Source organism: Barbus barbus (genome assembly GCF_936440315.1).
Source record: "Barbus barbus genome assembly, chromosome: 4".
In the NCBI taxonomy this organism is placed as follows: Eukaryota; Metazoa; Chordata; class Actinopteri; order Cypriniformes; family Cyprinidae; genus Barbus; species Barbus barbus.
In genome coordinates, this window is record NC_136732.1 from 27,647,991 (window position 1) to 27,673,484 (window position 25,494).

Consider the following 25,494-nt stretch of genomic DNA (forward strand, 5'->3'; position numbering starts at 1 on the left):
TGCAGCTACAGTATTGAGACGTGGTCTCTCTCGTACCTTATGCTTAAATCAAATGGAAAACCAAGCCGTTCCCTCCAAATAAACAAACTATTAATAAAGATTCATTTATAGACTCTAAACAATACATTATCAATACCGCAGCTTGGCAGATCATGATATTTAACAAATGTTCATGTACCTCGATGTTGGTCGGATTTCCACTACACACTCGACTGGCACACAGCCTCTGAAGTGATGTATTTGTGGGACCAACTCTTTCCTCTGCTGGTGAAACCAGTTAAATAATCTGCTCAGAATAAATTACGACGAGCAATTATGTGAGCTGACCTGAATGATAAATCGGTTCATATCTTTATAAATGCTAAATATATAAAAGATATTCATATGTTTCCCTTTCGCAGACAGAAAAACACAATATATCATAAGACAATGTGTTAATTTCACGTTTACGTTTAAATATATTTCTGAAATTTCTTATTAAAAAAATCTTAAAAATGACAGATTTATATGGATGCTACTTTAGTTACATTTATAGAAAGTTAATTCATTAGCCATACAGATTGAAGTTAAAAGGTGTATAAAATGCTTTCCGCATTTTTTCTGACTTGTTAAACTCATTCAATTAATGATTCATTTATTAACACATTATTTACCCAAACATTTTATTTCAGAAATCAGGCAGTTTACAGTTTGTTCTTCTAATCATTCACTGATTTTGTACATGAAACATGACTACTATACAGTATCTGCCTCTAGCTTATTCCATTATCTGATATGTAGAAAATGTAATATCAATATCAAAACTTAAATCCTAACACCTCACACACAGATATAAATGATAAAAAAACTAATAAATAAACAATAGCTGCCAATATTCAAGCCAAATATCATTGGCATGAATGATAATCAGTGAATATAAATTAGCACTTGAACGATCGTTCGTAATAAAAAATTAGAGAGGGGTTGTCTGTAAGAAAAAGAGATATTTTCATCCAATAAGCATAAACAGCATTAGAATAAATAGCTGTGAATAAGAGCAGATACACAGATACATGCAGTCACAACATTTTACACTGACAGCGTGTTCATAGATATTTATATAAAGGTCTTAATGTCGTGCTCTAGCACTGTTCTTCCCTTCAATTCACAGGTTCTTGTCCAATTAAAGTGTAACAATGAGGTTTGGTCCTTATTCAAATACATAAATACATATGTATATTGTTTCTAACATAACTAAATATGTAAATACAAATGAATTGATCTGAAATCAATTATATGCTGCTTTCATTGACCTTCTGCACAGTTTATATTGTGTAAATATTTTCTGCCCGCTGTTTCTGTTTCTCAGTGTGCTTTTAATCTGTATATGATCACATTCCCATATATTCCTGCACTACATTCAGAAAATAATAATGCTGTAGTGTGGATGCATATGAAAAAAAAGCTGTACAAAAGTCATGTTCCTGACACAACAACAGGAGCTGAGCAAAATAGAGCCTTATAATAAAAATATAATTCAGAGGTGAAACACTGTCCAATCATCTACCACCTATGCTAACAGAATTTATGTACTAAACTGTGGATTTTAAATGAAAATAATTTTTAAACAATGTAACTTGTTAAATTTACTTGAGAAGCAAATCCGCATAAGATTTGTTTTTAGAGAATACATACTATCATTCAAAAGTTGGGATCGATTTAGATTTTAGTTTCTTATGCATATCAAGACTGCATTTATTTGATAAACAGCACAGCAAAACAGTAGCAGTTGTGTAATATTATTACAATTTAACACGTTTTTAAGTTTTTATTTTAAAATGTAATTTATTCCTGTGATATTAAAGCTGAAATTTCAGCAGCCATTATTACAGTCTTCAAAAATCATTCTAAAATGCTGTCAAGGAACATATCTTATCAGTTGTGCTGCTTAAATGTTTTTGTGGAAACTGTGATACATTTTTTGGGGTTTAGAAAGTTCATAAGTACAGCTTTTATTTTAATAGAAATCTTTTGTAACATGTCTTTACTGTCACTTGTAATCAATTATTCAAGTATTAATTTCTTAAAATATTACTGACCCCAAACTTTTGAACAGTAGTACAAGTTTGATAAATGTGTTTCTTTGTTTTAACCCAATAAATCTAACAAACTTTTGAAAAAGTTACATTTAAACAAACAACAACAACAACAAAAAAAACATTTTTCATTATAAATTCAAGATATATTCTGCAAAATATAGTCTTGTCTTACAGTTTTGTTTCTAAAATAAATGTATCTTTTTCTTTGAGAGACTACTATTTTTAACTTAAAGGATGTTCAGATATTTTGTGTAAAACATTTAAAAAATTATCTAAAATTTGAAAAAACATCTGAACTGAAACTTGAACATTTACTGTAAACAAAAAGATGAGACTGTAGCTAAATTCTGACACAAGAGTTAGCTATAAGCTTGTTTCTGAGGTTTGTATCAGTATGTCGCTGTATTTGTAAAGTATAGATAGTGATTTCACACACTCACACACGCACTCATATAAGCTCTCTGATCAGTGTACACCCTTGGCACGAGTTTGATGATTTAAACCAGTTCACACTGGTATAAAGTGTCACATGAATCATCCACTAGTTGCTGTACTGAGCTCTAAAACACCCACCCAACCGGAACCCACTGCTGAGCTCCCTTTAACTTCTCTAAGGAAGATTTGAGGTCCCTGTACGCTTGTTCCAAATCGTCATTTACTATGGTGAGGTCGAAGTAGTGTCCATACACTCTCTGAATCTTGGCGCTCTCATCCACTGTCCTCTTCAGCTCAGCGTCCTGTTGAGAAGAGACAGATGAAGGTTTTTAGGATAGGCAAAACTAGAGTTTCAAGAGAACCATGTTTAGAATACAGCTACTAAATTGGACTTAAAGGGATAGTTCACCCAGAAATGAAAATTAGCCCATGATTTACTCACCCTCAAGTCATCCTAGGTGTATATGACTTTCTTCTTTGGGTGTTGAAATGTTGAAAGTCCAATAAAGTCCGTCCATCCATCATAAAAAGTGCTCCACATACTGTAGCTTTGGGAGGTTAATGAAAGGCTTCTGAAGCAAAGCGATGCATTTGTGTAATAAAAATATCTGTATTTATTTACAACTGGTTACACTTTATTTTAAGGTGTCCTTGTTACTAATTATACATTTAAGTACCAAGTAATATTAATTAACTACATGTACTTACTATATGGTTAGTGTTAGGATTAGGGTTTGGTTTAAGGTTATTTGCATGTAATTATGCATAATTTATTGCTATTATAAAAGCAAGAACATGTAACGTATAACAAGGACACTTTAAAATAAAGTGTTACCTTACAACTTTATAAACCGTAATCTCTAGCCCCTGTGCGATGTAGGTGTAGCGTAAGCTCCAGTGAGAAGATGCTAGTCTTGTGAGAACCAAGTTTTGTTTACAGCAAAGGAAAACCATTCTCCTCTGGGCTTATATTGAAATCCTCTCACATTTATCTTTATAAATTCTCGTTTTTGTACTTCTAATTCATGATCTTTGTTTTGTTTTGCTCTCTCCTCTGTGCTTCCGTGTTCGTCACTTCTCACCGGAGTTTACGCTACGCCTACATCCTACGTCACCCGCTGGACACCACTCTCTCGTGAACGTGTGTACACAGTTAGTAGAAGCTACAGATTACGGTTTATAAAGTTTTAAATATGGATATTTTTGTTACACAAATACACCGCTTTGCTTAAGGCCTTTATTAACCTCCAGAGCTGCGTGGAGTACTTTTTATGATGGATGGATGGACTTTAAAATAAAAATTAGTGGACTTTAAAATCTCAACACCTAAAGCTTTGAAGAGCCAGGACGTTTTTAAATATAACTCTGATTGTATTTGTCTAAAAGAAGAAAGTCCTATACACCTAGGATGGCTTGAGGGTGAGTAAATCATGCGGTAATTTTCATTTTTGGGTGAACTATCCCTTTAAACTTACTGTTCGGAGTTTGGTCACTCCTGCCTCCATCCCAGATCTGTTCATGGCCTTCAGCACCTCAAACTCTGGGGCTTTGATGAACACCACATCCGGCAAAAACTCTGATGTCCTGAGAACTTTCAGGGTCTATGGCAAAAAAATTAAAATATCAGAATCAAAAAGTGGTTTTCATAAAGAATTATATAAAACAGCATCATGTGCTTATGAAATCTCATAGATTCTGATCTTGTCCTCAGCTTGAGAGTCCCTTACCTGTGGGTTGACGTCCAGGATACAGATGCGTCCAGCCTCCACTACTTCATGAATGGAGTCAATCTTGGTGCCGTAGAGGTTACCGTCATATTCACCATGTTCAAGATAGTGGCCAGCTTTAATATCAGCTTCCATCTTACTCCGGGATGTGAAGGCATACATCATGTTCTCTCTGTCTGCTGATTTGGGCTTCCTAGAGGTGTCTGTGGACAGGTACGTGGCAGCCCAGATGAATCATTCATTTATGTTTATTAACAGATTAGCACAACATTTTGGTTGTGTCCAAAAATGTCTCACATTAAAGGGAAGAAATATTTGCAACAGGAATGAGTCTGAACCCCCAGACTAATGAAAACTGTGCCTAATACACCAAGAGACGACTCACAGGGGACGGTAGTGCCGTAGTCCTGAGGGTCTGACACTAGCAACTTATTCTTCAGACTTCGTCGGCCCACTCCAGGTGCACCAATCAGAACCAGCGTCTTCCTGCGAAAAGGTGGGACTTTTGCCACCTCCTCATAGATCAGTAACTCATGTCTGTCAAATTCTGACAGGGATTAAAAAAGAAAGAATAAAAGATTGGAAAACAAAAAAGACATGCAGTTTCAAAAGACATGTATTTAAGTAAAAAGAAAAACAAACCTGCATTTTTTGTAGTTAGATACATAATTTTCTTCTTCTTCTTGCCAACCATTCCAGTGCAGAGATTGGCTGTAATACACAGTGATATTATTCATACACAAATATTTACTGCATTACTGTACCTTTAACAAAGTTTGCACCTTAACTGTTTGCATTGCTTTAAGAACGTTTGATTAGAGCAGGGGTGTCAAACTCAGTTCCTGGAGGGCCGGAGCCCTGCAGAGTTTAGATGCAACCCTAATTAAACACTCCTGATCCAACTAATCAAGTCCTTCAGGCTTATTTGAAAACTACATGGTTTATGTGTTGGAGTTTGACACCCCTGGGTTAGAGGATTAGACATTGTAACGTTCACATTAATTCCACCAGGGGGCAGTATGCACAAACCAACCATTTAATAGGGCTGGGTTAAAAAACAACTAAAAATATAAACAATAATAATACTTTTATTCAGCAAGGATGCATTAAATTAATCGAAATTGATAGTAAAGACATCTACTATGTTAATAAAAACAATACTTCAAATTAATGCAGTTCTTTTAAACTTTCTGTTCAAAGAATACTGAAAAAAATATTAAGCAGCACAACTGTTTTCTTTTTTGCAGTAAATCAGCATATTAGAATGATTTCTGAAGGATCATGTGACACTGAAGACTGGAGCAATGATGCAGAAAATTCAGCTTCGCATCACAAGAATAAATTATATTTGAAAATATATAAAAAATAGACATTTTAAAGGGGAACTATTATGCTCCTTTTTACAAGATGTAAAATAAGTATCTGATATCTGAGTGTGTGTGTGTGAAGTTTTAGCTCAAAATACCCCACAGATCATTTTTTTATAGCTTGTTAAAATTGCCACTTTTAGGGTATGAGCCAAAACGCACTGTATTTGAGTATGTTGCTTTAATGCAAATGAGCTGGTGCTCCCGGAGAAGAGGGCGGAGCTTCAAGAGCTCCAGCTCCGCATTATAGTGATGGGAAGTCCAGTTCTTTTTTGCGAACCGGTTCTTTCGGACAGTTCGTTTCAATGAACCGGTTCAAAAAACCAGATCATCGGTTCTTTTACGCCCTAACGTAATGACATCATTCGCGATGACCTAATGATATAATCTATCGTCCTGGGCTGGGATAAAAATACATATTCAAAAATATAAAGTCAGTAATCATAACTTCAGTCTGTTAAAACATCATAATCATGATCTTTAAACTTTACAATTAAGTTTCGCAAGCACCCAAATACTGGTACAGGGAGTGATGTGCATAGGATTAAAGTCTTGAAGATATAAAGTGAATAAATTAGTTGTCATCAGCGCAGAAACCATAATCCACTTACTATACTATAGGCTTTCCCGTAGCTCAAATAGTAGAGCATGGCGCTAGCAACGCCAAGGTCATGGGTTCGATTCCCAGGGAAAGCAAGAGCTGATAAAAAAAAACAAACCAAAAAAAACTGTAACTTGAATGCAATGTAAGTCGCTTTGGATAAAAGCGTCCGCTAAATGCATAAATGTAATGTAAATGTATACATAATCCATTGCGATTTATTTCTTATTAAATAAACTTACGTTTCGCCCTCATTCAGGTCCTCGGTTTACCCGCGCCATATAGCATTAGCACAGAATCAGTCCAAAAGAACTAACGTTAGTTTGGTTCAGACGTGCTGTGTCAGCTCATCGCTTCTCAAATCGGACGTGTCCGAAAGAAACAGTTCTCGGTTCAGTGTACAGTTGATCCGAAAACCGTTGCAACCGATTCTTGCCTATAACCTAACAGAATCTTCAACTGAACAAAATACACAGATTAGATACATTACATTCATCTTTTTCTTTTTTTTTTTTTATAAAATATGTTTTATATTATCACACTTTCTGATGTTTAACAAAATACTTGGATAGCTTTTCGTCCGCTTGAAAAAATGACGCAAGCGCAGTATCATCAAATCATCGGTTCTCAAATCGGACATTTCCGAAAGAAACGTTTGCGCACGAAGCGTTGGTATTGATCCCTACACGTATTGGGGGCTTTACGGATTTTTTCCAGGAGATTTCCTTAGACAATGAAACTTAACCACTGTGTCCTCAGCGGCTCATATGGAGGGAGTCTATGGAGAATCCTATGTTCATTAGTGCATCCCAAAACAGATCACTTGAAATGCCTCTTTGGCGCTGACATGTATATCTCCAGCAGCTACAGCAAGTAATCAGTAATGGCAGAGGCGGACCACAGCTTCTCACTCAGGGCTGTATCTATGCTTATAGGGCAGCGTCACAAATGGGCAGGACTTTTTCCCCTCGGTGACGTGAACAGAGGCAGAATCTGAAACTGCTCGTTCTGAGACACTGTTTATGAGTTTTTTAGATGATAAATAAATGAGCTGGTGAATTTTTACCATTATAGGCTGGTTGTTTTCACACACTGCGGCCACACAACTGTGTTCAAACACCTTATAAAAGTGATTTTTGCATAATAGGTCCCCTTTAAATTGTATATTATTACCTGCTGGTGAAAGGTCAACATCTTTCTTCACAAAAGCTTTCCTCTTCTCCTCCAGAAGTTGACTGGGAATCAGGCCAGCACTGCCTCCCTCTACATGACGTGCCTGTGGAGACATCATGTACAAACAAGCCACTGAGCATATTTTTAGTTTGTTTGTTATAATTTTACTAGGCTGAGATCTTACATTTTAACTAAAAAGCAAACGTGACTTTAGGTCCTCAAAAAAGGTAAATGAACACATAATTTTTAGCACAAAGATACCGTAGTGCTTCTAAGTTGACTGACCGACCTGCCACCAGTTCACATCTTCCTGGTTAACAATCTGCAGAATGTCTCCACTGGAAAACTGTAGTCCCGCCTCCTTGCAAGGGATGAGGTTGTCATTGGCAGGGTCATAATCACAATGGCACTTCACAAAAACCTGTAGAGACAACGATAAGTACAATCATGATTGAAATACATTTTACATTTACAAGTTACAGATGTGAACTATTTCCAGTAGTTTGTTACTGATTACAAATTAAATGTCAGAAACTGCTGGTGAGCGCTGCTCCATTAAACTGAAAGATTTATGTATATAACCTGTAATATTTTTTTGTAAGAAAAATGTAATGAAGAAAAGTAGAGAGAATCAATAAATTATGAATAATTTACTGCCATTGTGTGAATAATAAGTAATCAGGTAACCTATTGAAAAACGGATTATGAGCGTTTTAAAATTTAAAATTGTAATTTTCGGAATCTGATTATGTAATCCAGATTACATGCAATCAGGTACTACGCAGCACTGACTATTTCCAATAATTCAAAATCTGAAAATGATTAACATTAAGAAAATAGGTCAGTTTTCAAATAATTTATTCTAATACATTTAATGACAGGGAATGACTAGGAATGACAGAAGCTTCAGTCTGGATCCAACCCTTAAATGATCTGAGATGACAGTGAACACATCTGGCTTTAACCGAGAGTGAGACGGCGCTCACTCCTTACTCTGGTATCCATGACAACCACGAAAGAGCAGCAGAGAAAAACAAGAGGAAAGTAGGTAGCAGTGATGTGCATATGTGGAGCCACCAGCATTTCTAAACCACTGGTGGCCTGAGACATAATACCAGGTGAAAACAGGGTCACTGATGCCCTTTGCATGCAAGTACACTGAACATGTCCCATTGTGTATTTACATGGTACCTGTCTGGGGGGATGCGGTTCCTGGTAACTGGGAAGGATTTTGAGCACCACACTGCAGCTGGCCTCCTGCAGCATCTCCTGCAGCACACGAGGGTCGTCACCCACCTCTCGCCCGTTCACCTCTTTGATGATGTCACCCACGTGGAGCAGACCCTGCTGGTCGATCATCCCCCCGTGGAGAATGCGGGCGATCACCAGCTCTCCGTTCTCGATACGGAACGTCACACCCTGACAAAACAACAGGACAAGTCAGAAACTAGTAGTCAAAACACTCTAAGCACATTTGGAATCTGATCAATCAGTTTCCATGACTTTTCCATGAACTTTATATATTAATTTACTATTTTAGAGTGAAGCATACTAACAAAAAAATTATATACTCACTGTAGAATTTCATATAATGAATATTAACGTAATATTTTAGAGCAAGCAAGCATAACTACATATTACATTTCATCCTATTATTATGATCTAAAATATAATATTAGTGTTATATACATACATATAATAAATAATAATATAATTTAACATATAATAATATAATATAACAAGAACATAACCATAAATTTGCTTTAATAATTTCATAATGCTCTGCTCTGAAAAATAATATTAGAATTCAAATAAAATTATGTGATAATTTAATATAATATTACAAATATATGGAAATATCATATATTATATAATTATAATTAAATCATTTATTGTTATAAAATATATAATTACAAACAGAAACCTTGTAAAATGTATATTATTCTCATAATTTAAAGCAGAGCATAACCATACATATTGTTTTATGCTATCATTATGGTTTGCTCTAAAATATAATATTAGTATTACAATTTAATAATATTATAAAATTACATTAAATATCATAATTTAATATAGCATTAGTATTATACGATAAAATATGTAATTATATAATTTAATCAATATACAAAGCATAATCACTTACAATTTTGTACAATTTCATACTTTAGAGAACAGCATAATTATAAAATGTATATTCTCTGCAGAAATTTATATGACTTTTTGGTTACTTTATTTTTAGGTGTCCTTGTTACAGTGTAATTATACATTTAAGGACTGAGTAATATTAATTGCATGTACTTACTATATAGTTAGGGTTACTTCTATGTAATTATGCATAATGTATTGTTATTATAATATTAAGTACATGTAACGTGTAACAAGGACACCTTAAAATAAAGTGTTACCGACTTTTTTTTCTTCTTTTTTTTCATTTCTGTTCCAGGTGTGGAAAAAAATATACAAGTTTTGTTACTGTGGGAACCAATATCAAGGAAAAGGTATGAGAGATCTTGAGTATGAGAGATTAGCAAAGCTCAAAATCTGATCTGCACATAGAAACACTGTGAATGCAATCTTACCAAATGCTCTCCAGCCACTTTGCGGATGCCCACCATGCGGATGGCATCAGCTGGCACCGGTACACTGTTGATGGGCGGCTCCATGAAAGCACAGGGGCTCGAGGGCGGAGTCTCACACGTCTGAGAGGCCACAGAGTCATGCGTCTCCAAAAGAGACTGATCATCAAAAGCACAGCGCGTCAGTCACTAATCAGATTGTCTATTATTCCCATTTGATTTGACCGGTTTACTGGTCTGCAGCTGTGTACCTGGAAGTGCGGCTGGTTGAGTATGCTTGACAGCTCTGCGGCGGTGTTGCTATGGTGTGTAAATGGGCTCAGCTCTCTCAGGATGTCCTGCACCAGCTCCACATTATTGTCCCTCACGGCCTCCAGTCGTGTCTCCTCCAGACTCTCTGCACTCTAGAAGATCAGTCAGGTTTTAAGAGCCATATTCATGATCAGTTATTGGTTTGTCATGAGAGAATGCCTATATTGCTACTCTTGCTTTTGATAACTTCGACAAGATAATTTCTTATTTTATTCATATTCAGATGTATTTAAAATACATTTATCATGTATTTATTCTTACACATTATTTACTATTCTCTTATTTATGTGTGTGCATGCATGTTTCTTATACAATATTATTCTAATATTTTTCAAACTGATACTGGTTAAGATACATCAAAATACATGAAAGAATCGACAACTTATTAACCACTAAAACTACCTCTCATCATATTTATTTTCATCTGCAGGCTCGTAGACTCTTGTTTCATACAAATACAAATGTCTCCGTCTTGTGTCTCAATTATTAATTGTAGTGAAAATTATGAAAATGGTTATTTCAGCAGTCATTACTCCAGTCTTTAGTGTCACGCGATCCTTCAGAAATCATTCTGATATGCTGATTTGGTGCTCAAGAGACATTTATTATTATTATTAATGTTGAAAACTGTTAATAGGTAACTGGTACTAGTACCATTCGATAGTTTATAGCAAGGAAGATAAAAAAAAAAAAAAAGAAATTTGAATTGTTTCTTTCTATTCTTTAAAGAATCCAGAGAAAATGTAGCACAGTTTCCACAAATTCAGCAGCAAATTTTCAGCATTTATAATAATAAGAACCATTATTAATCATTTAAATTTTAGGAATTTTGCAGAAATAACTAACATTTTAAAACATTTTCAAATAGAAAAATGTTAAATTAAATTGTATTACTGTACTTGTGGTCAAATAAATGTAGCCGTAGTGAGCATAAAAGAGTCCTTTCAAAAACATTACAAATCTTAATTATTCCACATTTTTGACAGGTGGTATAAATTATTTTTAACTTAATTTTAAATCAATATCTCATAAATGTATTTACTTTCTGAGTAGCTATAAGTGGGATACTGATACTGTTTTTGGGGTTTTTTTTGTAAATAATGACTGTGGTATGTTTGGGGCTGAAAACTGACCACTGGGCTCTCCATGATGCCCTTGAGGAAGATGAGGTCCAGGTCATTGGCAGTGGTGGAGCTGGTGCTGTCACTCAGTGTGTCCAGCACCTGCAGCACTGCTGTGGGGGGGACAGAGACCTGATTATACAGCTGCTTATGTAACACTGTGCTCTTTGATCAAACCCGAAATCTGTTTTATACTTACATCTTACCATATGGACAATATTAGTTCTTTTTTATATGTACAGCTCAAATGTATATGAAATATGAACCACAACTTTGTGAAGCCCCCTTGAGCTATGTCTTTAACTACTGAAATATGACTGGGTGTGTAAACAATAAGGGTAGATCACTGCACCTTAATATATCAGAATCACACAGTATTAATTAGCAGACACTGCAGAGCACAAAAATGTCAAGTGGATCTCCAGGGAATGATATCATTGAAGCTGGGTATCCCTGTGTGTACCAGCCATCTGTGGCACAAGGGTGTCCATGTTTATAAGTACAGCGCCAGGAAAATCCTCTCAGCAAACAGCCAAATTACCTTTAGTGACCATCATATCTGTGATTCATCTGTTGTGATCTGCACTGTTTTGACTCAACTTCAAATTCATAGAATGAAACAACTTTGTTGTGGCCATTGTTTACGCTACAGGCACAAAGCAACACTAGTTTGCTGAAATGATGCTAAGCCTTCTGCATTAGGGTCCAAAGACATGCAAAGAAAAAATATACAGTGCCCTCCAAAAGTATTGGAACAGTAAGGCCAATTCCTTTATTTTTGCTGTAGACTGTAAATATTTGGGTTTGACATCAAAAGATGAATATGAGATGAGGGATTAACATTTCAGCTTTTATTTACAGGTATTTTCATCTGGATCTGATACACAACTTAGAAGATAGCACCTTTTGTTTGAACCCACTCATTTTTCATGTTACCAAAAGTATTGGAACATGTGACTGACAGGTGTGTTTTGTTGCCCTGGTGTGTCCTATTAATTGATTATTCAAACAATAAATAGCACTGAATGTCTGCGCTCAGTTTCAGATCCGTGCAGACTGCATTTATAGTTAGTTAGACGTGTAACCAACATGAAAACCAGAGAGGTGTCTATGGGTGAAAAACAAGCAATTGTGAAGCTGAGAGAAGATGAAAAATCAATCAAACCATTGCACAAACACTGGCAATAGCAAGTACAACCATTTGGAATCTCCTGAGGAAGAAAGAAACCACTGGTGTACTAAGTAACACACCTCAAACGGGTAGATCAAGGAAAACATCTGCAGTTGATGACAGAAATATCGTGACAGCTGTAAAGAAAGACCCTAAAACAACTGTTAGTGACATCAGGGGGCAGGAGTGAAGGTATCACAATCTACTGTTCGCAGAAGACTTCATGAACAAAAGTACAGAGGCTACACCAGAAGATGCAAACCACTCATTAAGGTCAGGCCAAAGAAAATGCTTACAGGAATGGGGACAGAGTCTTGTATAAACAGACCAAATACACACTGGAAAAGGAGATCAGAGTGGCAAAGAGGAATTATTCCGATAAGTTAAGGATCCAATTCTCTTCCAGTGACACGGCTTCAGTGTGGAAAGGTCTGAAAGACATCACCAATTACAAGACACCATCCCCCAGCACTGTGGAGAATCAACAACTGGCAGACGATCTTAATGAGTTCTATTGTAGGTTTGAAAAAGCACCATCCACACCTCCTGCAACCCCTCTCTCCCCCACACCTGAACTGCAGATAACAGAAAATGAGGTGCGCCAGGTCTTCAAAAAGAACAAGAGAAGGAAGGCACCAGGCCCAGACGGTGTGACACCAGCCTGTCTGAAATCCTGTGCTGACCAGCTGGCCCCCATCTTCACACAGATCTTCAACAGATCACTGGAGCTGTGTGAAGTCCCCTCATGCTTCAAACGCTCCACCATAATCCCCATCCCAAAGAAACCCAAGATTACAGGATTTAACGACTACAGACTGCAGTGGATCAACAGCTTCCTGACAGACAGGCAGCAGCTAGGGAATATTCTCATCCAGCACCCGTTCCATCAGCACTGGAGCTCCTCAGGGCTGCGTTCTCTCCCCACTGCTCTTCTCCCTCTACATCAACGACTGCACATCTAAAGACCCCTTTGTCAAGCTCCTGAAGTTTGCAGACGACACCACACTGATTGGCCTCATTCAGGATGGTGACGATTCTTCTTACAGACAGAAGGTTAAAGGAGCTGGCTGTCTGGTGCAGTCTCAACAACCTGGAGCTCAACACGCTCAAAACTGTGGAGATGACCGTGGACTTCAGGAGAAACCCCCCTGCTCCCCCCCCCCCCCCCCCACTAACCATCATGAACAGCCCTGTGACTGCAGTGGAGTCATTCAGGTTCCTGGGCACCACAATTTCTCAGGACCTGAAGTGGGACATTCACATAGATTGCATTGAGAAAAAGGCCCAGCAGAGGTTGTACTTCCTTCACCAGCTGAGGAAGTTCAACCTGCCACAGGAGCTGCTGAAACAGTTCTACTCCGCCATCATTGAATCCATCCTCTGCACTTCAATAACTGTCTGGTTAAGCTCAGCTACCAAATCTGACCTCAGACGACTACAGAGGGTAGTCCGGACTGCTGAGCGAATCATTGGTACAACCCTTCCCACTCTCCAAGAGCTGTACTTATCCAGAGTGAGCAAAAGGGCTGGTAAAATCACTCTGGACCCCTCACATCCAGCGCACTCCCTCTTTGAACTGTTACCGTCTGGTCGACGCTACAGAGCTCTGTGCACCAGAACGACCAGACACAGTAACAGTTTCTTCCCTCAGGCAATCCATCTCATGAACATTTGAACTCTTAACAATAAACATGAAACACACAACACTATCATACTTTTTATTTTATTTTACACACATACTTATTACATTTCAAATTTGCACCTAACATACATGTACATACCGAATTGTCTATTGTGTTTGTGCTATTTGGCACATTGTCCATTTTTGTATATTTGTACATTATTTTATTTTTATTTTTTATTATCTGTGTCCTGTCCTGTTGCTGTCATTCCGTCGCACTGTGGAGCTACTGTCACTAAAACAAATTCCTCGTATGTGCAAACATACCTGGCAATAAAGCTCATTCTGATTCTGATTCTAAAGAAGAGACTGAAGGGAGTAACCCCCCAAAACTGAAAGAGGCTGCGGTGAAAGCCTGGAAAAGCATCACAAAAGAAGAATGCAAAAGTTTGGTGATGTCAATGGGTCACAGGCTTGATGCAGTTATTGAAAGCAAAGGATTGCCAACTAAATATTAAGTCTTTTTCACTTTAATCTATGTTAATTCTGTCTCTTCCAATACTTTTGGTAACATGAAAAATGGGTGGGTTCAAACAAAAGGTGCTATCTTCTAAATTGTGTATCAGATCCAGATGAAAATGACCTGTAAATAAAAGCTGAAATGTTAATCTCTCATCTCATATTCATCTTTTGATGTCAAACCCAAATGTTTTCAGTCTACAGCAAAAATAAAGGAAGTGGTCTTACTGTTCCAATACTTTTGGAGGGCACTGTATATGCTGTAAATAAATGCTTTTATAGTAGATCAAAATCATTCATTAAAATAAATTGATTTAAACTTGTTTTGTTTGACTAAACATAACATTAAAGCACCACATTTTGGTCACAATGCATTCATCCTTTATTTGGCAAACAGCTAAAAATTCAAAAAAATATTTAAATGAAGGGCATTTAGGATGGACTAACTACAACATTAAATTGAGCAGGACAAATAAGCTTTGTCATTAAAAATGTTTAAAGCATCATTTTCACCACTGTTATTTCATCACAGAATGCTACTGAACACAATACATGATTTGAAATGTGATGGAAATGACACTGGTGGAAATATACACAGAAAAAGTGACAAAAGTGAAAGGAATTTCTTTGGATGCCAGTATGTTCACTGTTAGATATTGTTATTGGATACATTAAATAAACATTCAACAGTGAGAATGTAAAAAATGTGTTTTATAAGTTTATTTTATAAAGTTCCATAGGGCCAAAAACACTCTTATTTATGATGATACTTACCATGCTCTGTGCTGGTGGCTGCCACAGGCATGATGTTTGAAATCTGCAACCAAAGCATCAGAGAGAGACATTTAACATTAATATTTAACATCATCATTAGGAATAGAGGGTAGAGTAAGTATAAGCAAAAGAAAGATGGGAAATGAAAAGAAATGTAAAAGAGTGGGGGAATTCACTAGTAAGCTGCAGCTGCTATGACAATATATACAATAAAATGAGATATGCAGACTTGTGTGTGTGTGTGTGTGTGTTAAGAGGTGGGAGGGAGAGAATGAATGGTTTTTAGGGGGTTGCTTAGATTCTGCCCTGTCCTCCAAATGAAAGCATGACAGGGAGCAGGTGCATAGAGACACGAGTCACAGTAGGAGGAGGAGGAGAGGGGAGATGGAGAGTGGGAGTGACAGAAGTGCTGAGAATAAGACTGAATGATTTTTATTATTTGTATTCATTATAGACTTTCTGGAATACTTGATTCAGTTTGGTCAATCGCTGCATCCTACTGTCAAATGATTCTGTATAAATGGCCGCTGTGCTGTCCCAGGTGCTGTTCCAATATAATAAAATCATTTCTAACAACTAAATCAGTGATTCGTGTTATTAGGCATGGTAATGTTCTGTCTGCTGGTCATTATTATGAAGTAACTGAAACACATGGTCCTGATTAGTTGCTTTACTGAGCACTGACTGTACATTACGCCATATAACAGACTGCCAGGCGTACGGATAGATAGATAGATAGATAGATAGATAGATAGATAGATAGATAGATAGATAGATAGATAGATAGATAGATAGATAGATAGATAGATAGATAGATAGATAGATAGATAGATAGATATGTATGTACTACAAAATAAATGTAACTAATCAGTTACAGCTACTGAGAAAAAAAAGTGTAATTAAATTACAGTAACTTATGAAAATGTTAATGATTACAAAGGGGGTTACATCTGAATATTTTCACACACACACACACACACACACACACACACACACACACACACACACGTTTGTTTTTTTGTGAAAAGTGGGGACATCCCATAGGCGTAATGGTTTTTATACTGTACAAACTGTATGTGTTATTGCCCTACACCAACCCTACACCTAAACTTAGCCCTCACAGGAGACTGTGCTTCTACTTGTCTTTCCCCCCAAAAAACTCACTCTGTATGATTTATAAGCGTTTTGAAAAGTGGGGACATGGGGCAATGTCCTCATAAGTCACCTTCACCTAGTAATACCTATGTCATACCTGTGTCATTATACAAATTTATGTCCTCATTTGTCACAAAACAACGTGCGCACACACACACACACACACACACACACACTTTTATTGATTTCTTTCCCAAATTTCATTGACTGCTCTAAAATGAGACACCAGTATTTGAGGAGTTTAGGACACAGAGTGGGACACATGCTTATTCAATAATTGTTTTATTTCCTATTTGGTTTATCGTATATTTGATTTTTATGCTTTTTTGCTTTATTTTATAAGATTAACTGTTTTTTTGAGTGACATTACAGTACTACTGTAAGGTTAACCCTGTCTGCTTTAAATGCATGAAAATTATTAAAAGTTGAAAAAAGGAATGAAAAGTATTCAAAAAGTAATAAAATGTAATCGGTTACATTACTTTAATAAAGTATTTGAAATAGTTACACTATGGATAGATAGATAGTTAAACAGAGAGACAGACAGACAGACAGACAGAAAAACAGACAGACAGACAGAAAAACAGACAGACAGACAGATTCAAATTCAATATGATGCTTAATCCGTAAAATTTTCTTTCCCATAATTCCTGCTCTAAAACTGTGAAAACCTTTCCCAGAAAGAAGTAATCCCTCAAAGACCTGAAGGATCAGAGGAGGTTAAGACCTGACACACCTTCTCTCTCTCTCTCATTTGTCACACACACACACACACACACACACAAATGCTAATCCAACTAATAGGCAAACAATTGTTTTCTCTGGACATCTGTTGTGATTTTGCGACACTTTCTCACAAACAGTAGCTGCGCTGTCAATCATATTACAAAACAGGATGTATTATGTAACGTATGTACTGATACAGCCCACAGTGGGCATATAAATTAGCCGTGTTTATGCTAGAGATGACTACACTGCCTTCATTACTTCAGCTCAAAGAGGGATCTTCCCATGGGAGCATTAACAACACACCATTCTGCTGACATTATGAGGCTTTCAATACAAATAATGGGAGCAAAGTATTCTCAAAAATCCTATGCAACCATGAACCATTTTCACATACACTGTATGACGGAGGTGGTTGCTATAGTGATCCCTTTTCTCCCACGTTACGTAGGTTATGAGCTAAGTGACTAGTAGCCTGCTTCCCTAAAGGGTAAAGTAGATGCCTTACATTCCAGCTTCCCGGAATTCAAGTAGAAGCTCAGGAAGCTGGAACGTCTTACTTAAAAATCTGGACTATTTGATTGCCGTTATAAAGTTATTAGACAGATATGTCACTCAAAAATTTAAATTGTCATCAGTTACTCACCCTCATATCGTTCCAAACCTGTATGACTTACTTTCTTTTTTTTCACAAATATATTTTGAGAAATGTCCATACAATGTTAGTCAATGGGCACCAAAACTGTTACCAACATTTTTCAAAATATATTCTTTTGTGTATCGCAAAACAAAGAAAGTCATAAAGGTTTGGAATGACATGAGGGTGAGTTATATAACTATCCTATTAAACATGAACAAGAACAGTCCTGAAATCACTTGAGAAGGTTTAAATGATCTTCATTTTAAAAGCCTGTGCTCAATATATTTAGAGGTAAAAGGTTAAACAAGTTCAAATAAACCTACTTTTGAGGTAATCGGCTTTTTGAAAAAATAAAAAAAATTATTTTTATTGCAATTCACCTTCACTTTAGCTTATTTTATAGTGTAGCTTTCTAATAACTATGAATATTGCCATCTGTAGTAGGACAAATTACTTATAAGTTGCTTTGGATAAAAGTATATGCTAAATGCATAAATGTAAACTCCTGGAGAGACTTTGACTGACGACTTATTCTATTCACTTTACTATATACAAATACTATGATTTTGCTGGGCCGTCATCACATTTAATCAGAGGAAAAAACATGGGAGCTTTGGTGATGTGGATTTGTGATGCTAGTGTGGATCTGTTGTTTATGTAGCTGAGATCAGTCCCAGTGGGACGGAGAGGTCAGACTTCACACACACCTCTGTTTCACACACTCTGGCTTATTCACAAGCACGACAGTGTTCAGAGTGATGCTGCTATACTGGGATGAAGTGTCAGCTCAGTTCAGGCATACACAGACACTCATTTAAATGGAGTCAAATGTTTCCCCTAGCTCATTTCCAGCAACTCCTTTCCTGCAGGTCTATATTAATGGGTGTTGGATGTGCTTTCTTTGGATATATAGGTGCTGTGAACGCCTCAAGCGCCTCTGATTTTTTGTTGTTCCCCTAGTTATTCCACCATCTTTAATCACAGACCCCCTCAGGGCTCCATCGTCTATGCTTGTATTAACCCAAACAACACAAACAGGTTTTATTGTTAACCTACAGGCACAATAACAGGACATAAATTGCTTCTCTGGTCAAGGCATTTGATTAAACCTTTAAATATTGAACATCACAGCACAATATTAGCATTTTAATATTAGCAATGTTGCCAAAGAAACAATAAAGTAAATTATAGTATTACAATTTAAAATAAAATGAGCCCCAAAAAGTATTTGAACTCATAAATGACAATTAAAACAATTACAAACAATAATATTCAAATAAATTATGCTAGTTATTTTAAAGTGTCCAGATCAGTGTTATTATAGTATCTTTGTGATACTATTATAGTTTGTATTAATATTTTACATTTTATATCTTAAGTTTCCATTTCATTTAATATTGAATTTTTTTGTCATTTTTATTAGAGTTTTTTTTTTATATGTCTATACAGTTTTTATTCATTTTAATTTTGGTTTTAGTTGTAGTTATTTTAGTACATCAGTTTAAACATATATATATATATATACATACATTGATGTATTATTATATTTATATATTTCTACTTTTAAATGTTACAATTTAAAGTATATATTTAATTTTTTTATAATTTGTCAAAATAGCATTATTTTATTATATTAGCAATAATATAAGGAATTTGTAAATTGTAAAAAAAATATTATTTAATGTTGGTGTAATATTCAACCCATTCTTTCTTACATTTTCTCTTACTGTCAAGTTCATTCAGCTGCCCAAATCACTCTCAGACTGGCTCTAGCTGAAGGGTTTTCTAATTCTTGATCTCAAAAGTCTTTGAATGCTGTCAGCCAAACATGAGAGATGCTCAAGCTCACATTCCAATCTCATTACCAACAAACTTGCTCTAGTGCTTTTTGGCCAGGTATGAATGCAAACTCAGCATCTGAGTGAGATCCCCTGAGAGAAAGTGTGAGGGGGTCTTCCTCCAGCCCTTTACAAAAGAGAAGGCTGGTGAATTTATCATGGCTCGGCAACTCCTGAGCACCCACTTCCTTCCATTCCCATTCTTCCTGCAGACCCCGCTGAGCCCCTGCGCTAATAACACCCTGGTCTGGCCCAGCCCACATCACAAGCAGCCATGATCTCCATCTGCTCCCTCGAGCCAGAAGGCGGCATGGCCCATCTGTCTCCAACACACACAAATAGGCCTGCGCCCCCTTTAAGGAACCGTAACGAGAAACTCGTTATGGTTTTGACAGCACATAAATATTCATGTGTACTAACGCTTTAATCTGCAACTGTAATGGTATCAAGAAAGTGTTTTTAGTGCACTCACAAAACACACAACAAAAGCACCACCAGCTGTCAACTGTTAGTTGATTATTTGTGGGGTTTTTTTTGGTTATTGTTGTTATTAAATGAGTGCACTAGACAACCCACTTTACTATGATTTTGAACACCATAGAGATAAAGGTGATTTTAGGCAAAGCAAGTAAAGCGTCCCGTCCCAGAGCTGTTATAATAAATATCAGACCTCTTGTTATCTGATTAGAGGACCAGAACTAAATACTGTATAATGTCTTCTAAACTTAATATTAATGTTTCAGTTACTATTTTATACCTTTGTTACATTCCAAATATATTATAGCTGAATTCATATGGAAAAAAAGTACAGTGTCTATTTCTACATTTTGATCACTTGCAGTTAGGAATTAATAATTGTAAACTTTAGTCTTAATATTATAATGAATTTGCTGATGATAGTGATAAATATCAGAAGTTCAATGATTTCACTCACCACCAACAACATGGACGGAAGCGATACCAAACATATCTGATGCAGCCTTCATTTTACACAAAATTGGCATTTTCATCTGAAATTAACTATGATGAATGAAAGAAAATCATGCTGATAAAAAACAGCAATAACCTCCAGACGAATCAAACAACGGATGAATTCATAATTTTGCTTAATTCCTAACCGCATAACAACAATAAGACAACAACACTATACTAACGTATATCACAGAAGATGGAACGATTATATGGTTCGCATTCCTGAATGGAACACGCGTTTCGGGATGCGTCAACAAGCAAAAATACATAAAATTGGAAATATGTGAATCCTAAAAAGAGATACTAACCTTTCCAGTATCGTAGACGCTTCGTATCGTTGTTTTGATTATGTGAGAGCTGTCTGAACCGCTACAAAGCATCAAATCAGAGTCTAGCCATTGCGTATACATAAAGGGGCAACGCTCAAGCGACTCAGTAGGTGGGACCCACCAGCCAGTGTTTGGTTATAGGGCTGTGTCAACAATAGAATGTTCTCGACAACCCGCTTTAAATGTTCTTCACTAATTTACATAACAGTGCTAATCAGTTCAGTAACATGCAATAGCAGGTTCAACTAGTTTTATTAACTTGTTTAACATGTTATATAAATTTATAAAGAGAGCCTCACAGCATTAAATAAATATTAGCTAATAATATAGTGACCCTAGTTTTCTGTGTTAACTGTTATTTATATAATTGTGCTGTTAAATATTGAATGAGCAGTTGCTGTTTTGACTTGTGGTCAAAGAAATGAATAAAATTAGAGTATTAAGTAAATGTTATGCTATTGCCGTGTGGGATCTAACAGAGCTCTGTTTTATATTACAGCAGGGACATCTGCTGGTCATTTAGAAATAACCTCATAAAAAACTAAGTATTGAAAATCTACTATGATCAAACTGTTATTATAACTGTTTTAAAACGACTTGCTCTTTTTCTTTATGGCATATGGTACAGCTTGTTCAAAAACCACCAGAGCAAAATAAATATCCCGATTCATCCAATAAACTTTTAATCACATAGAATAATTTACATGGTACAATCAAAAACTCATAATTTCTGTATGACACAATGAAGTATACACATATACATTTCCATTGTTAGTTCCTATTATAATATATTATGTACAGTTGTTAATGAAATTTGTTCTGTGCACATGAAAGACAAAGAGAGGATGTATTTAATAAAGAGGTGGATGAGGTTGTCTGATGGTTCTCATATAGTTGTCTGGAGGTTTTCTGTGGGAGGCACAGGTGGGCTTAGCTCAGGACAGGTGACACAGGGATCTCTGAACTTCACCACATATAAGAGTCATCATATCTGAAAGAGATTAATGTAATTAATTTGCAATCAATATTGCTAGTTTTATTCTGACATCAATAAGGAATATCAGGATGTTTCACTGATACTATTTCACCTTCAGTATTTCATTAATGCTCCAATTTCTGTCAGTGATTTACAGTTTTCAATTAGTAAGCACAGTGCGATTTCTTCCTTTTTGAGGCCTAATTAGGGCTGTTAAATGTCAAGGCCTTTCAAATATTCAGTGTGCGTCATGTTCCCTAACCCACTCCCTTCCTGACGGACAGAGAGAAAAGAAGCCAGGGATCCCATCTGTCCCCTGATTCCTCAACAGGTGTGAAAAATTCATGAGTTGTTCCTCCTTCCTATTAACACACAACCCAGTGTGTTCCTTGAGGATTCAAAAAACTGCATTTACCCCAAATACCTTTAGAATACCATTTAAATCAGGAAACTTATTTGTCCATCTAATTGTTGCACGACAACTCTATTAGCATTTAACTTTAAAATTGCAGCTACCATTAAAAGAAAGAGTCCCACCTTGATCTCTGTTTGTGCTCTGTGTCATCTCCGAACAACAACTCAGCCATCACATCCTCCGAAGGGGACCTTTTTCCATACCTGTATGTAAGAATTGTGACAATTTATTCCCTCATTACTTCATTCCAGCCGTGTAGCTTAGCTGGGAACATTTTGGTACTGAAATAATGATTTCAAATCGCTCATTGTGGTGTGTGAAAGTGTCGGGAAGTGAAAAGAACTAGTCAGCCCACTTTATCTGTCAGACACCAATCACTGATACAAATGCAAACTGTCTTTTCACCCCAGACGTTATGAATATAATTTAGCAGTTAAATGTTTTTTGACTGCTTGACAGCTGAATGTGCTTGAGACACATCACCGAGAAGACTCTGACACTGATCACACAGATGAAAGGCACAAAGCCTCTATCTTCAGACAAAACATGACTGTCAGTTCTAGAGAACATTTAGTGGAAATGGAGAAAAAAAGTTGTATTATGGAGCTGAGACAATAATACTTGACTAGTTCTGTTCTCTCAGAATGGCATCTGCAAGATGAATAGGCCTACACTGAAATCAAGCTAAGGGCAACGGTTTGGCACTCGAAAAAACAAAGCAATTTCATGCTCAGATTCCTCCTCGATAGATACGAGCTATATCAATGAGGCTGAGACCAAACTAATGTTAAAGCTATTTCTGAAACATGAGCTCTACAGAATCTCACCTGCTCCCCATTATGGACGTCAGCAATACTTTGTGAAGAGGCCAGGCTTCATTTAATGCAGTCACGACTGTGATGCACACATAGCTACTTGAACCATCATGTCTGTTGGTTTCTCTTAGAAATTCATCATAGATTTTTATTTAAACCTCTTACAGGCAAGACGTAAGATTTTTTGATGGACTAGCAAGGCATTGGAAAAAAGATGAGGCTGAAATTAGTTCCTCTCTTGGAATAAACTGGAATTAAAGTATATTCTGGGGAGATAAATGATTTACTGTAATTTTTTTATTGGAATGTGTCACTCATTTTCTGAGTCCTAAATGTCAAAGGCCTGTTAGAAGACTATAAATATGTAAATAAATGTAGTCCTCTATAAAGCAGGGCTGAAAGAAACATCAATCTATGATGGATGAGTAGCCTATTCAATCTTTGAGGCTTCTCCGAGGTGCATCTGTTTGGGTTTTACCACTCAGATTTGTTATACAAAGAGCCTTTGGCCACTGAAAAGTGGACCATAATGCAATTTCACAATCCTACTGCAGAACTTGGTCATTTTTTTCTGACATATTAATGGGAGATGGTGCAATGGCACCAACGGGAAATCATTTTTATCATGGTCACCTAGTCGACATCCGAAGTGGGGTGATAAGAACATTTAAAGCAAACATGCATAGTTACAGGTGCCTTTCTCACCGTTGTCTCGTGATGAGGTTGATGTAGTGTCTCAGCGCGGTGTAATATTTGGCGAGTTCCTCCGGAGGAGCGTCATCTCCGGGATTCTCTGGTTTAGGAGGATAGGCGTCCACAAATGTCCCGAGACACAGGAGCACGCAGAAGAGGAGAGTAGCGATGACGGTCCAGGGTTTCAGCATGACAGCCATCTGAAAAAAACTCGCGTTTTTTAATTCCATGATCAAATGAACATGTATATTTAATGTGGTTACTTTAAAAGAAACTGCGTTTTATAAGACGTCTGGATAGATCGGGAAAGTGTAGTAGTTGCGTAAAATACAGTTTTGTAATAGTTTAGCGAGTTAGTAGTCAACACGACGCCAAAAACTTCATTTTAAACAATAATAAAAATATATCTCTTTGAAATTCGGAATGACTTCACAGAACTATTCAAATCAATCGAAAATCAGAAACAAAAACACACGCATTAAGAAACGAATCACTTTAGTTTGTGTATGTTTAAAAGCACATGTGAAATGGAATAATTGTATAAATTGAATGATTATATAGCATAAATAAAAATAAAAACGACTATATAGGTTTCACAGCAGCTAATTAAAAGTAGTATGAACTAATCTAAATCGTTAATCGTCACAGTGATTGCTGTCCATGGTGCTGAATGTGCCAGTACTAATAAAAATGACTCTGAAAACATCTTTTGTATACACACACACACACACACACACAAAATGAACAGAATTTAACAGGAATGAAAACAATAATGCCTAGGCTAGAATTTATACATCTTTCAAAAGTTTTAATTTGGCACCTCCACATGCAGAATGATAACCACAAGACAAACTTACTTTCAGCGCAGTCTACAGTTATTTCTCTGGAGTGGAACCTTGAAGTTTCGTGTTCCAATGTTCTTTTTCGCGTCTCCCGAGTCTTTGCGAGGTCTTTCAGAAATAAGTTGTTGTCCACTCCACTCACGGATCTGTTCTGTCCTGGCCGCACCTCAAGCGCTTTATATACGGTGCAGGTCCTTGCGTAAACACGAGACGAGCGGTGGAAATGACAGGAGCTCTGCCCCCAGCACCACTTCCAGCGTCAATCATAAACACATTCGTAATACGACTCACGAGACAGTTTCATGAAGATTGCTGTTGTTCAGCTGCAGATCAATTACCTGAATCTGAGACTTAGGCTAATTTAAATTAATATCAATAACATTCTTAAAACTCATTTATATACATGATTTTCCCATGAAAGTTGCTTATTATTAATACCCCATTCTTTATTAATAGGTAGCAACAAGTGTCTGTCAAGTAGAATTTTCATCAAGTTCAGTTCAGTTTCTGATGAAAGGAATTAAGTTCAAGTGGCCTTCAGTTTACATCAAAAACAGTAGATGATGCTCCATGCAAGATTACATTGATTGCAGCGGCTGAACAAAACTCAGACAAGAC

At 36.5% G+C, this 25,494-nt stretch overlaps 2 protein-coding genes across 2 annotated transcripts; both read right to left on the reverse strand.

Moving 5' to 3' along the window:
- Nucleotides 1-651: 651 nt before the first annotated feature.
- Nucleotides 652-21,159, reverse strand: LOC306868929 (MAGUK p55 subfamily member 2-like). Its single transcript, XM_079415406.1, has 13 exons — nucleotides 21,115-21,159; nucleotides 15,476-15,518; nucleotides 11,403-11,503; nucleotides 10,209-10,361; nucleotides 9,961-10,116; nucleotides 8,573-8,800; nucleotides 7,671-7,802; nucleotides 7,382-7,484; nucleotides 4,883-4,951; nucleotides 4,626-4,787; nucleotides 4,241-4,443; nucleotides 3,989-4,114; nucleotides 652-2,815 (listed from the first exon to the last, which is right to left on the reverse strand). The coding sequence occupies exons 2-13, from the start codon at nucleotides 15,504-15,506 to the stop codon at nucleotides 2,639-2,641; spliced, it is 1,641 nt and encodes a 546-aa protein (XP_079271532.1). The 5' UTR covers nucleotides 15,507-15,518; nucleotides 21,115-21,159; the 3' UTR covers nucleotides 652-2,638.
- Nucleotides 21,160-22,101: 942 nt separating this feature from the next.
- Nucleotides 22,102-24,234, reverse strand: LOC306868869 (peptide YY-A-like; the record flags this gene model as incomplete). The annotated part of the gene is made up of 3 exons (XM_079415304.1): nucleotides 22,102-22,126; nucleotides 22,649-22,729; nucleotides 24,047-24,234. The coding sequence occupies 3 exons, from the start codon at nucleotides 24,232-24,234 to the stop codon at nucleotides 22,102-22,104; spliced, it is 294 nt and encodes a 97-aa protein (XP_079271430.1).
- Nucleotides 24,235-25,494: the final 1,260 nt, after the last annotated feature.